Source organism: Tauraco erythrolophus, chromosome 4 (genome assembly GCF_009769465.1).
Source record: "Tauraco erythrolophus isolate bTauEry1 chromosome 4, bTauEry1.pri, whole genome shotgun sequence".
NCBI lineage: Eukaryota > Metazoa > Chordata > Aves > Musophagiformes > Musophagidae > Tauraco > Tauraco erythrolophus.
In genome coordinates, this window is record NC_141468.1 from 73,025,995 (window position 1) to 73,041,553 (window position 15,559).

The 15,559-nt window shown below is 38.0% G+C and overlaps 1 protein-coding gene across 1 annotated transcript; it reads left to right on the plus strand.

Annotated features, from left to right (window-relative positions):
• The first annotated feature begins 322 nt into the window (after window positions 1-322).
• Window positions 323-6,550, plus strand: MANSC4 (MANSC domain containing 4). The gene is given in 4 exon segments (XM_009991462.2): window positions 323-551; window positions 4,757-4,891; window positions 5,863-6,516; window positions 6,519-6,550. Coding segments are annotated over 4 exon segments (1,050 nt in total).
• Window positions 6,551-15,559: the final 9,009 nt, after the last annotated feature.

A 15,559-nucleotide genomic window follows, 5' to 3' on the forward strand; every position in this document is an offset into this window, starting at 1 on the left:
GGACCACAGAAACAAGTCCTCTGAATGACGAAAAGCAACCTGTGCCTGTTGGCTCTCAAAAACTCTCTCAAAATAACTAAGTTGGAGAACAACAATAATAACTATTAGAATCGTATGTAACTCATAAAATGGCTGCTTCCTTCCAGCAGCTGCCCCAACTGTGTCATAGGAATTGTTTGGAAAAAACATCCCCTGGCTCATGTCCCTGGCAGAATTTGCGGTATCCTCACCACCCAAGAGATTGTCTCTTAAAACGCTGGTCCAATCTTTAGTGCATCTGTGGAGGAGAAAGCGCGCTGACTAAGCCCATTACACCGAAGAGATGGTTCTGCTGGTGACCATAGCAGAAGTGCTGCTGGTCCTGGGTTTGGCGGTGGAGTCAGACTCTCTCTGCTCACCCACTACGTTTTACAAAAACTGCTGGATCCGACGCTTCCCAGGTCTTCTGATTGACCTACAGGAATCCCAGAAGAGGGGAGCCCGGGTGCTGAAGATTTATGCGGAAGTCTCACCCCAACAGTGCAGCAGAACCTGCTGCCTTCTGAGGAATGGTGAGTGTTTGTTATCGAGATCGTGGCATACCTTAAAATTTACATCATGACATATGAGGAAAAACATTTTGAGTAATTTTTATATAAACATTTCTTTACTTGAAGAAGAAATAATGCAAAAAAAATGGGATATATTTACTCTTTGAGGCAGGAAAGCAGAGGCACATTGTCACTGTTCCCCCATCTTCAGTCCTATAGAAAGGAACTCGATAATCTGAAATTTTTAGAAGACCACACTAGAAACACATGAAAATTTTAGGGTCTGCTTTGAAATTTCAGATCTCTCTTACAAAGCTTTGGGCAATGCTAACATCGAAACAATAACTCTTGGGTATCCATCACCATCTACTCCTGCAGAGAAAAATGAGTGACACTGATTTAAACAGAACTCTTCTTAATGGAGTACGGTACTAGACTAGGACCAGGTGAGGGGGAAAGGGGAGTGATCACACCATTTGGCCTTCTCTGAAATACAAGAATATGTGTTTTCTTGGAGGGAGCGCTCTCTTGTTTACATCATGTTTCTGGTGCAACTCAGGTACAACATTAATATAAACAATAAAGTTATAGCAATAAATAACAGCAGTTATCCAGCTGACAGCCCCTTTTCCCTAGACTTGTAAACTCAGAATAAAAGTAAGAAAAATCATTGCTTGTCTTAAGCCCAATACTTTCTCTGTATCACACTGCATTGGTACACTGAAAGGGGATATTTTAGGAGTGTATGTGCAGTGTGTGTCTGTGGTGCCTAAACTTGACTGCAAAACTCACAAGACTTGAAAGGTTTTTGGATATGGAGGATGAAAGTGAGGTACCAGTCAATATAAATTTTGATGAAATTTTGAATTATGAGCAAAAATATGACGTTGACAACCTGACACTGACATAACTAATGTAACTACCAGCAGCATTCCTGGGAAGAGTCAACTTCCGTCTTCAATATTGTGAGGAAAGAACAATTATTATATTTCAACAATGTTTTTCTTATCTGTACAACAAGCTTTCTCACAGAACATGGGATTGGATACCCTACAGAGATAAATAATGGTAACCTGGAATCTTGTTTTTATAATGTTACATAGTCAAGCACATATTTATTATAATCTTAACTAAAAGAGACATTAGATGGCATTTTGAAGATATGCTTTAAATCAGCTTGTGGTTTCCTTATAATCCCAGAGACAGATGTAGTCACTACCACAAATACTAGTCCTAATTAAGATTTCAAGAAATGTTGATAAGAAGTTTGGTAAGAGAAATTTCTTTGCTGGATTCTCAGTAATAGCACAGTTACTAAAAGCTAATCTTGCAAGATAAAAGAAATTTTGAAATAATTTAAAACAAGCAATAAAAGATGTTGTTTATATCTCCTCAAACCAATGCAAAATATCTTATAGCATGCTTTTAAAGTATTTTTCCTGACCAAAGAACTATCCTTTCTTACAAAAAAATAGGTTTGTGACTTATTTTTCTTACCTGATTTTATGCAATAAATCCATCACAGATCCCAAGAGAATATATCCACAGAAGGTGACTTTTTCAGAGGACATACTTTTAATGATGTTTTCATAAGCTTCAAAGTAATCATTAAATGAAAACATTTATAATTATTGTGTCCTAAAACCTGGTTTCTAATGACAACAGAACTCTGCACAAACTTGGAAGATTTGAGAGGTTTTAAAGATTTCACTCCTCCTTCAAACACACACATGTATTTTCAGCTGTCTTATATATTCTTAAATAAGATCATCTCTTTATCAGAAACTTGCATAGCATTCATGTATCACATTGAAAAACAAACATTAGTATACTATTAGCACAAAATGCTCATTCTTAGACAAAATCCAGACATTGTATACCTGGGTCTGAAGGCAAGGATACATACTGCTACAACATGTGATGCAAGTGAAGAACAGTTTTCTGTTGGAAGAAAAATCATCGACAGTGAACAAACATCTGAAAATTGTGATTTTTCAAATAATGACTTCAATGATACTGCATTGTTAGTGTTTGCAGAGCGTTTAAGAATCCTTGAACAAAAGATATCACAGAAAAGCAAGTACTACATCAATATTTCACAGAATACTTGAAGGGCTTTGTCTTTTAAAATGTTGATTTCTGCCTAAAAGTGATGCAGAATGTTTTCTGATGCCTAGAACTATTTCTATATTCAGAATTATTTTCTTAAAAATCGTCACTGGATTTTAAATTCCTTTATCCCAGAAGCCAGTATTTTTTGCATATCACCTGTAGAAATGCCTGTAGTCCTCAGAAATATATCAAATAGTTATGTACTGGCTAAATATGCTTCTCTAACACTACAAAATGTTTCTAATCTTTTAAAGAAAAATGTAAACCAATTGGTATATAATAAAGCCAGAGCTTTCTATATCCCTGTAAGATCATAATTCTGTCTCCCACAAGTTATGGTCTTCTCTTGTTTTGATAATCACAAGCATCTTTATACCGGTTCTTTATTTCATAAATGTCTACTCTAAGCTCAAGTCCCTGTGACAAATAACTGGAAACCAATAAAGCCCAACTAAGGTAGATACAGGACATGAAAAATTATATCAGTGAAAGAAAAACTGGTGATTATCATCTTGATTTAGCTTTACCTGGCTATCATTAGAGTTCAGGATCCTACTTTTAATTGCAAATATTACTGTTTTCGTTTCAGCTAGGCAGACCACCCTTGATCTTTTATGTAAGCAGATAAAAACACAAGACTATTCTGTAACAGCACTTCTGCCATGATTTTTTCTTCCATAAAGCTGCTGAATTTGTACTGTTCAGACAGTGACATTTTCATTCCAATTTTTATTTAATTAATTGTATACATTTTTTGAAAATAATGCTTCTGTCATGGCAGACGGGTGGATAACTCATTACAATGGAAAAATCTATTTTCAAGGTCTATGCTTACTGTGTTAATTTGTGATGCATTATTGAGGCTACTAACGGAAAGAACTACAAATAATACAGAAAAGATTGTAAGCATGAGTTTAGTGCATATTATTTCTTTTCTTATTTGTAGATAGGCTCGGGATTTTATTTTTTTTTTTAGTTACATGTAAAATGGAAAGAATTGCATCATTTTTTCTGTTATTCATTGCATAAGTATGACAAATTATTTTCATTACTTACAAACATTCAGAAAATATTCGGAATAAATACCTAAGTATATGGAATACATTTATAAAGCCCTGCCCTGACAATACTTTTTTTAATTGCAAGTTGCCATATTAGTTCAGGTATGGAGGTTACATTCAAGGCAGGTAAAACGAAATAAATAAAAACCCGAAAACTTTGTATAACTGAAACGAAAACTAACATTGATTCTGCTCTAAGCATGTTGATGAAAGAAAAGAAAATTAATTTTTACTTGAGATTTTGATGTACTGTAAGACTCTGAAAGAAGAATCTTTCCTGCTTTTTATATAGTATGACTCTAGCCATAAGTATTTTAGCATATATTTTCAATCTAAATCCTAAACCACTAGGATTCAGGCATCCACATACTTTTGAAAATTGGGTTTCAGTGACATTGTTCAGGCATTTTTTCATTATTACTTTAGTCCTGATTTCTGATGTGGGAAGGTAAAACTGAACCTCAAACGTAAATGAAGAATAGTCTAAACTACTCTATTCACAGAAATACAATAGCCCAAAGGCAAAGAAAGAAAACGATTAAGTACTGGCAGCACAGCAAGAGGTCACTAATTTATTGTAGTTCAGGATGTTTTTTTAACAGTCTGGGTGAAATAAACGGTTGCAGTGCAGTTTCAAGTAGCCAAGTGTAGAGCAAACACCTCAAAGTTGTCTTCCTTGATAGCTTTACTTTTAGAAATGGTCCAGTCATTGCAGCCGAGACGTGAAGGAAGGCAACTAGTGGAAGGACTACAAGATAAAGCATATTTTTTATTTAATCAGAGACACATCAAGATGTGTGTCTTTCACACAAGAATTCAGATGGCTATTCTATTCCTTTTCTCCAGATGTAAAATAAGAATATATTTATAAGTAAAGTTCTACTTTTCTGACTGGATGCTTAATTAGCTTGCATGATAATGAGTGAACCATAGATTTAAAGAATTATGGAGCTGCACACTACAATGATCTTCTGATGTTAAATAACATAATAACATCCAAAAGGCAATGGTCCTTATGCTGATAAGCTCAACTTGATTCTTTTTGTATTATAGTTTCCTGCAATCTAGCAGTGTTCTACCATGGAGTCATTCATGAGAATATGAATTGCCTTCACATGTCTTGCCCAGCATTGGAAAGTTGCATTCTAAAAGCTAGAATCAATGTCATTTTGTACAACATCACAACAGGTAACTAAGCATTTTGTTTATAAAGGCTGAAAATATAGCAACTATAGGAAATGTTGAAATTATACTAGGTCAGTTGCTGTGCTAGAAGATCTTCTGAAGTAACACGCAATGCTAAAAAAGTGTAAGACTTTTTTTCCTTTTTCATTAATGTACCTACTTCAGAGAATACTTCCTCCCTTTCTTCCATTCAGTATTTGAGAGAGGACCTTGAAGATACACCCTGCTTTCAGGATACATGCTCTGAGTACCTATCAATACTATGCTTGGGGAGAATACCATACCAGATCTGAGAGACTGAGAGGCGAGGCAGCCCACTGCTCCATATTCCCAGATCCAACCAGTAGCAAGGCTGAAAATGTATTCCCATTAGGCACATGCAGAAGGAGAACACGTACATACCAAATACATACGTACACAGTCAGCCACACAGGTAATGCAAACAAATGCATAAAGCAGACACACGAACACAGGCAGTACCGAGAGCCTCATCCTGCTTTCTCTGGCTGCACAGGATGGAGATCTGCTAGGGAACATATACATACCTACGTACGTATGATGCAGATCCCTCCAGCGGCTGGCCTCAGACGCTCAGTCTGACCAGCAGCTGACCCTGGCCCCAGTCTCCCCAGTTACTGTCATCTGGACGTACGAGCCCCCAAGGGAGCAGCCTCCCTCCAGTTTATGGTGCAGACTGTCACACCCACACACACAGAGATGGCCAGGACTCTCCTACACCCCAGTAGCCTAGATCCCTCCCTTTCCTCATCTTTGGTTCCTTCCCTAAGCATCCCACAGTAAGTCCTTGCAATCCCATAAGGTGTCCTGTAATCCTAGGCAGTGACACCCCCCGGCCCAAAAGGTGTTGATAGGTATTATTTGGGCTCCACGACCTGCCGTTGTCTCCCTGTGCTCTTTCGTGGGTGTGCAGATGAGCCTTTAGCACATAAACTACGTTGTTTACGATTTAATAGGGATTGATCCAGATCTTCTTATCTTTGAAAAACTGGCAATCAAAGAGTCAAACACTTACTCCTCACCGAGCAAATACGGAAGCCAAAACAGCACAAAGACCACCGAGCGGGAAAGACGCCAGCCTCATAATGCCACGTCAAGTTCTCTTCTGCTTCAGGCTCCATCTTCTACGACTGGCCATGGCTTAACAGCAAACACTTACACCTCCAGCACAAGCCTGACGGTCCAAAAACCTGAAGTTACTACTTATTCCAGGTCAGACACCTTTCCACTGGATGATCATGTTGCTAAGCGGACAAGCACAACTTCAGTAAGCACTCGGTCAGTCACCAGCTCAGACAGAAAGACTGTAGACTCAACTTCGATATCCAAGTCTGCCAAGGTGTTATCCTACATGCCCACTCCTCCTCGGCTGAACAGCAGTAAGCAACACTTAAATGAAACCAAAGGCTACAGTGGCAGGAATTACACTTCAGATAACGAGGCGCCTGCTTGGGAAGCTGCAGCTTTGGGTGTCTGGTTGATTCCTGTTGTTCTTTGCTCTTCTCTCATCTTCCTCTGCTGTTGTACTGTTGCTTTCACAGCGGGGCCTTGCAGAAATAGGAGAGGTCAGTATAAGCCCGCAAGGAGAAGAAGAACAATGTCGAGACAATTCATAAATACACTGCTGTCAAAGGTAATTTGTAAAATACTGTCACCATCCTTGTTTTAGAACAAACAGCTTTTAAAAAACAAATCATATATATCAGCTTATTTCTTTCACAGAACCAAAGATTTTTATTTTTTTTTTCACTGATGGTTTCAGAATCTTATGGTCGTAATTTAATTCTCAACAGATGAAACACAATACCCCTACCTCTTTAGGTAAGAAGTACACACTCATAGCTCCCACTGCATGGTCAGAGGTGTTAGAGCACATTTGATTGACACTCTGACCCAGACTAATGGCTAACAAACAGCATACACTTTCCCTAACTTAAGAGAGCACATTCACTGCAGCTGTACAGATCCTTTCCCTGACTTTGAACTAACCTGAGAAATTAAGTGTAAGTGCAATCAGTGGACGAGAAGCTCAATATGAGCCGGCAATGTGCTCTTGCGGCCCAGAAGGCCAACCGCGTCCTGGGCTGCATCAAGAGGAGCGTGGCCAGCAGGTCGAGGGAGGTGATTCTCTCCTTCTACTCTGCCCTCATGAGACCTCACCTGGAGTATTGCGTCCAGTTCTGGAGCCCCCCACATAGAAGGACATGGATCAGTTGGAGAGGGTCCAGAGGAGGGCCACGAAGATGATAAGAGGGCTGGAGCGCCTTTCCTATGAGGACAGGCTGAAAGAGTTGGGGCTGTTCAGCCTGGAGAAGAGGAGGCTCCGGGGTGACCTTATAGCGGTCCTCCAGTACCTCAAGGGGGCCTACAAGAAAGATGGGGAGAGGCTGTTCAGGAGGACCTGTTGTGATAGGACAAGGGGTAATGGTTTTAAAACAGAGGGAGGTAGATTCAGGCTGGATATTAGGAAAAAATTTTTTACCATGAGAGTTGTAGAACACTGGAACAGGTTGCCCAGAGAGGTGGTGGATGCTCCATCCCTGGAGACGTTCAAGGCCAGGTTGGACGAGGCCCTGATCAACCTGATCTAGTTGGAGATATCCGTGTTCCTTGCAGGGGGGTTGGACTAGATGACCTTTGAAGGTCCCTTCCAGCCCTAACCATTCTATGATTCTATGATTCTATGATAAAATCATTTATGATAAATCATTTAGCTCTTATCATCCTTTAATTGCCTCAGATCTAGTTATTTCTATAAAAACTGTCCGTTTTTCTCCAAGTTCTAGATTGACCTTTTTCCCCATTTATCCTTAGCACTGAGACAAAACAATTTAGCCAGCACTCTACATCTTCAAAGAAATACACCAAAAAGTATCCAAGTCCTCCAAAATACTGAATTCCATTAACTCATACCCAAAAATCTGATAACTCAATCTTTATCCTTTACTTTTACCCCACTTCTCACGTCACTCTTCTGATAACAATCACTTCAAATGTTTTTCAAGCCCTCACAGAAGCACCTTCAGACTCCAACTGCTTTTGTAAACTTGCTTGCTCTGCAATGCATTGACAAATCCATTCTGTTACTGGCTAAGGAAAACACAAATGTGGCTAACGTTTCTTCCTGCCTTACAGTTAGCATCAATCCGTGTTGTCCACCTTGACCTGCTTTTTCTTGCCTACTCATATTTATCATTTACATCCTTAGATTTGTAAAACAGGGGCAGTCATTTAAAGTGTTGCACAGGAATACACAAAATGTTTTGAAGGCTCTAGAAGTTAGTTTTATAATTAAAAAAAACCCTTTTTTTGTTTTCCTCAGTCTATATACACTACTCAGAAAAGTGCCCCTCCTGGATATAAATCAAGTGACTAGATCAACAAGGTAGCATGGCGTTTCCCTGATTACCTACTCAGGAAGTTTCCTTACCAAAGCAAACATTTCAACAGTAACCAGGATAGTTCTTCTTCAATTTGTTGATGCCTCAGAGTTTCTCACTTTCTTCACTTGCTGTAAGAAGTTTCTATTTCTCAGACAAGTGTAAATGTTATAAAAGGAAACAATAAAAACCGATTGGCACGTATCTATGTGGCAGAAAATTATTTTGAAACTAGCAAGATTTATGCAATGCTCGAAGACAACAGGTTGTAAGGCCACATGAATACCTAATTACAGTTGAGCAGGTTGGTTTCAGAGGAAAACCCTCTCTAAAATTGTATTTTAACCCACATTGATCAGCACGGTAGCATAGAAAACTGAAATTTAAAAAACCTCGTTTAGAGTATTTGATTTACCTTGTATGCTAATTTCTATGTAACAGAGGAGAGACTGACACAGGATAAGAACATTTTAAAGGAGTGGGGTTATTTAGTCAGTTGAAATAACACAAAAGAGATTCCTTCTATTTTATCTAGAAAAATTAGAATTAGGTATGATTTGTTTTTAAGGGCAGTTCTACACTTACATGTGAAATGATGTGAACTCTAGAGATGTACCCACTGCAAGATACACTTTAAATTTGAACAAGCTGACTTTTATCATCAAATTGCTCTTTTCTAATTCCTCCTGTAGCTGAACCTAGCACCTAGTTTAACTATCACTAAAAATTTCACCTAAGAACGATGAGACCCTGAGGGTTTTAACACCAAAAGAAAAGGAACTAGGAGAAAGGAACCAAGATACTCTATATTGTATCAAAGGATGAATGTGGTGATATTATAAATAAAGAACATATGTCTCATGATGTGCTCATCATATTAGGATAATCTTCATGGATCTGACCCTGAAATGGAAAAGTTTCAGGTCTGACTCATTTCATTATGAAACAAAGGCACAGGTATGTCAGAGGAGGAACTCAGTTCCTCAACCTGTAGATTACTAGGATGTGCTTTGTATCTTTTCTCCACAACTTACACTGGATATGGTGATGCACACTGAGGACCATCAGTATGATCTTTTTTAGAGTAGGAGCGGCAGACCATGTGGTTCAGGATTCTCTTTGTACAGTGCTTTACCAACCATTCTCTGTCAAATCTTGAAGGAAACGTTTATGGCTTAGTGAACCACCTTTCTGTTGAAGACACAAGCAGGCATGACTCCATCTATAAAGTCTTAACCAGAAAATGAAAATTTTGCAGAATTCATGTTTTGATCTCTACCACAGATAATGTTCAGATGCTTCATACATCATAACAACCTGACCAAATACATTAAATAAATAAAACTATTAACCACATGCTTCAAGTCAAGTCGTGGTACTTCTCATCTCACTCAGTGCTGAGGACAGGCACATTTTATTATAGGATTCTCCCACAAAACACTTCAGCCAGCATTGTCACATCAGCTTTCAATGAAAGTGCTTTTTAAATTTTTTTTTCTCCTTGTATTTTTTAAAATTACATAACCAAGGAAAACACATTTTAAACCCAACTTACATCTAAGATGCAAAGATATATCAAAAGCAGATCTAAAATCCAGTAAATTACCCTTCTGCTTGTCTATTCGCTACCACTTGAATAAATATCCAATATAATGCAGTAACACATACATGTATTATGAAATTGTCTTTCTTTGAAATGGTCAAAAAGATGAAGTATATGTTTGCTGCCAAAGAATGGCTCACTTTGAAGAACATTGCATTTTTCTATGACTAAGAGTTAAAAAGCCTAAACTTAAACTCAGAAGAATATTTTATAAGAGAACTACATCTGCACTCTGTGATGCCTTTTTTCAGGTTGAATAGTGCCACTAAAATTCTGCTTGTGTTCACATTACAGTCTCAACAGCTCCCAAAAGAAAGTGTTACTTGAGAAATTAAGGCATTTCAAACTGCACAAACTTTCAAGACCTTGAATTCCAAATATATTTTCTCCTGAAATAAAATTATTATCACTACATAATTGCATGTAATTTTTAGGATACCGAATTCATGCAGGCAGCTTAGTCCAATTCAGGTAGAAAAATTATGTTCTATTTACCTAAAAATTCCCCCATAGTTTCAGCTGGATAAGTTTTCTCAGTGTAGGGTTTTGCTAAGCATTGCTGAGTATTAGCTATCTCCAATTACAGAGGCACACACATTTTGTGTTATAATTAGTTGTTTCATGCTTTGGATTTTTTTTATTTGAATATAAATTTATATCTTATTTTCTAGGTTTTAAAGACAAGAGTGCACAACACCTCTTCCTCCCTGCTTCACAGAAAAAGATTTGCAGAACTATTTAAAGTTTGAAGTAGTAATATTGTACCACAGTGCCCTTTACTCATTAATTTATCATACTGAGAAGAATGCGTTTCTGATTTAACTCTTTATTTAATTATGCACACAAAATAGGGGAAGATGCTTAAATCCACAATATATATTTATAATCTATTGCTGAACTTGATGCCACAGAAGCAAGATCGTTGCACATCTAAGGCAACATAATTCTTGCAGTATCAATATGGGTAACATTTAAGACAGGAAACAGAAGTAAATGTGAACATGAGACATCCTCTCTTTCTTCTTCCTGTACCATTAAGGTATTACTGTTCTCAGATAAATACTGTGCAATTCAACTGAAAACTGACAGGTTCTAACATATTGCAATACTTTCATTATATGAGACTTCCACTAATTTCATTGACCCCAAGTACTTAGTATCCATTCCTATCCTGACTCTTTTTCCTACTCAGGCTGGGCTGCTACCTAAATACCCCACAAAACATCTGCTGACAGTCTGCAGTGCTGCAAACTCAATAGTGCTTGGTCTCTTCCAGCTTGTTTAACTCTTCCTTGGCTATAAATGATCCTCCATAGCAGGTTGATTCAAGAACAAAGAAGAAAAGCTAGTCTTAAGGGATGGATACTATTATTTTTATTTTTTTTTTAAAGGAAATCAACTACTGAAAAAGTGAAAACTTGCTGTTGTTACACCAGGGATGTCATATACCTATAAATGCAAAGATTAGCAAAGAAATCCTGTCACTAGACAGGATACACTCCAAACATGCCAGAAACACAAATTCTGCAAGAAGGCATTAGTTTTAATAAAAAGGAAGTCTTAAGTAATATACTATATGCTTTCAAATACGTTTTTTTTCCACTCCTTTTTACTCTCAGAAAACTAACGTCTATCTGATCATTGATCACTTGTGTGATCTGCAGCAAGCCACTGTCATCCCTGGTGTCCATGGTTTCATCTCCGGATTAGTGACTGTATAGTGCACTTAGTAGCACCTTGATGCTCCTTTGATACTTACCCTCAATACTATGTTCTGTAGAATCATTTCATGGAACTAGGACCTCAATACTCACCAGAAAATGAGACAGAAGTGAAAATTTGTATCTGTCCAACAAACATGCTTCTGCAGCAGGATGGAATGACTAAAATAATACAAGATCATGTTCTGGAGGGTCTTCTTGGTTTGTTGGCATATAGAGAAAAAAATTGGCAGGAAAATGGTCATATAAAGCACTGTAGCAGGACTATTTTATTACAGACTAGGAGAGTTACAAGAAGATAAATACATACATTTTAAGTATGAGGGAAAACAAGAAATGGGTAGAAGGAAGGTTTGTCCAGACAGCACATCCTTTTTTAGGCAACTATCCCTTTATCCTTTACTTGTGCTTGTAGCAACGCTATGCATAAAACCAGGGCAAAAAGTGTCAACTCCATTCAAGAGTATAAATTAATTTCCTGAAGACCATGAGATTATCTGTAGGGGTTTACCAACTCTTCACACACAGCTAGTTACATTCAGGTCTTAGGGCTTAGTGAAGTTACAAGTAGTCATAACATCTACTCTTCTTGCCAAAAACTGAATTATGTCTCTGTACAGGCCTTCTTGCCTAATCTGAGCAAGCAATTATGCTTGGTGTCCAACAGTCCCTTCTTTAAAGGGAAAAAGTGAGATAGAACATAGACAAACAACCTCAAGAAACTATTTAGCGACACTTTGAACATTTCACTTCACAACTCCTAGCACACTGTTTACTAAAGATCTCTTATGCCAGTGATTACAATATTTTCTAGATGCTAAAAAATAGCCAGAATACTGACAAAGCAAGTTCTTTTCCAGTTTGACCAAGCGCTAGATCTCAACCTTTCTTTGGAATGTTTATATGGGAGATAAAAGAAAGGTTAGTCTCCTCAACAGCACCAGCAAAACTATGCATCACTATTATTCCAGATGGCCAAGAACTTAATTCATGTGAGGTTTTTTCCATTGGACACAGCTTATTTTTCCTTGCCGTAAGGAACTTACTTTTCCAGTTTGCGGGGGCAAGTGTTTGGATTTGAAATGAGACATCTGCTATATGGAGGTTAGAACAGTGACCGCAAAGAAGCACATATAGTAGCCTTCCTGCTCAAGTTTCAATTTCTGATGGACAGGGTTGCCTGAGGTCAGGGCTATCACGAACTACCTCCATGTTCCTCTTGGCCAGTAAATACCAGTGAAAGAATTACCTATGGAGACAGCGAATGCCTCTAGATATTATGTGTGTGGTTTTTTGCTCCTCCTTCCTTTCAAATTTACACACCCAGGGAGGGCGGGCCTCCTTCTTAAATTAAGTGTTACCTATCTACATTTCTATTTAAAGTGACATGACCACTTCCATGTAACAAGAACGTAGGTATGTATAGAGGGATACACACCTTAGTCATATATGTACATTATAACATACACAATACTTTGGTAAGTGACCATTGCTAAGGATGCACTTATTCCCGTGCTATAGAGTTGCTCAACCTTTAAGCCTATTACTATTTAACTCTTCACAGTTTTTAAACTTCAGTGCAGGTTTCCAATGAGATGGTCTGCAAGAGTATTATACAGGAAAATAAAGATGTGTAGTTCAGTTCACAAAAACACACGCTATATTATACATCATCAAGGTTGGGAAGACTCCCACTGGAGTTAAGATCCCAGTGTTCTAGGTATTTGACATCATCACAGAGAGTTACTGCCACTCTCAAACACAAACAGTTTAGAGCGAAAAGCAGATAAACAGAACATCCAAGTTGACAAAAAGCTCAAAATACAATCCAGGCTACCTTTGATCCAGTCCACTGCATTACGCAAGTTCTGTACTGTAACATATAAACCACGTGTAAAAATCACAAGTGTAACTGAGTTTTGTATTACCTTTGATTCTATCAGCTTGATTGGGCACTTTCAGGATTATAAAGGTCTTTAATTTTGCTCACGTTCTTAGCAAGGAGAGGAAGCGAAGATGACATTGAAAACCAAGGTTGAAGGTCAATCTTGCAGATTTCTAAGGCCAGCTGGCCAAGTGTTCTGTAGCCATAGAGTCATTAAGCCAGATACTACTGGAAAACTGGTATATTTGACAATTAATTTCTGATGGCAAGTGTTGGATGTGGTTATGGAACACAGCAAATTAGTCCCAACGTTGTTCTCGGCCAGTAGGTATTGTTGGTAGAGACATTTGAGTGTCCAGCTGCGTTCTATCCTGCCTGTATTTCTTGAAATGTTTACAGAATGTATGTAAGCTAGGCTTGAACACTTCAGAGGGAACTCTAGAAGCCTGTGCATTTTAAGTCTTTCATGAATCAGCTGTGAAGCTAATGAAATACTAATACAATCAAATGAAAAATCAATTTCCCTTGCTGTGCTGTTCTACCAGGCATTATTACTAGTAAAGTCAAATTGTTATTTTAAGTACAACTTTCATACGGAGTTCTGCTAAGGTCCATTTAAAGTGTATGAGGAGCAAAGGAAAACTGAATTGTCCTCCGTTGCAGAGAGGATTTTATCAGGTGCTCACATGTCCCGAGTGTGTAAGGACAACTTTAAGGAGAGAAACAAGCTGATGGGGTTTTGGGTTTCTTCATACATTTCAGGGCATTACTCAGAACAGTCTGGTACAAGACATGCCACTGCAAAACACAAGTTAGTTACATATGCTTGCTAGTACGCCAGTCCTTATGCAAGCACTGACGAAGCTAATTAAGGAAACAAATTTCTTTTGTGTACATACTAGAACCAAACCGCCTTTGGAATAAAGCCAGGCAGAACTCCACCATCCATACCATTCTCTGAGTCAAACTGCAGTTACTTCCTCAGTAATTTTGGTTTTATGGCTGTTCGAAACAGATTAAACATTATACAGATGTACTATTTCAAATGAGAATTTTAAACATTACCCTCATTATCCCCGAATAAAGGAACAACCTGATAATAGCAAACTTTCCCTTCTGCTAAAACTTCTCATTAACACAAATCTAAAAGGACCATTAAATAACCAAGTTGGTAAGTGCAAAATTGGGATGACAGGACAAGCACTTTCAACTTAGTTAGCTCTGACAAATTCTCATACGAAGTAAAAAGCTGCGTTAAACTGAGTCGCCTGCCATACAAAAACACTCTCTACCTAAGAAGAATCCTTCCAAAACTGACAATGTTTTGGAAACAGGAATAAATACACTCTTTGGCTGTACGTAACACAAAACAATGAGAAATCCTAGCAGTGGATGAGTCAACACTGCAGAAATCAATTCCCTTCGGTTTTCAATGTCCTTATTCTTATGCTGCTTCCTCTCAAGGAGCTGCTGGCAGGGCCACGTGCTAGGTTCTTTTACAGGTATGCAGAATCCTTAAGTCTGATGAACAAAAACTCCCTCTGCCCCTTCCAGAAAATGAAGACTTTCTCTCTAAGCTGAAATCTTAGTAAACCAGGAAGGTACAATAAAAGCAAGAACAGAGTTATTTATGCCCTTTCAAGCTGGTATTTTCAAAAGTGGTTTGTTTGGTTTTTTTTTTTAACCATGAGAGGGCTATAAAAGTTTCCAGTGATTGCAGTGTTCCAAATAAATTCCTTTCAAATACAAATCAGCAAATGTTAAGATAAACATCCATATAATTTCTTTCTTTGTGCTTCACAGCAGTAAGCTGGATGCTACAAACACTTCTTCTCCTTGAAGAGCCTGGGTACATACAAGAAACAACTTAGCAGGCCTCAGGGTACCAAGACTCTGTATTTAAGCTATATATTTGCCTCACGACTCACCAGCTCTCACTTTCGGCAACTCTCATCATCCTTCCTTTCTCAAGTACTTCGGTATCCTGTCAGTAACTGCTAGTTCACCTTCCCACTACCATCCCATTTTCTACTTTATTTTATTCCATCTTTTTAGAGACAGGTA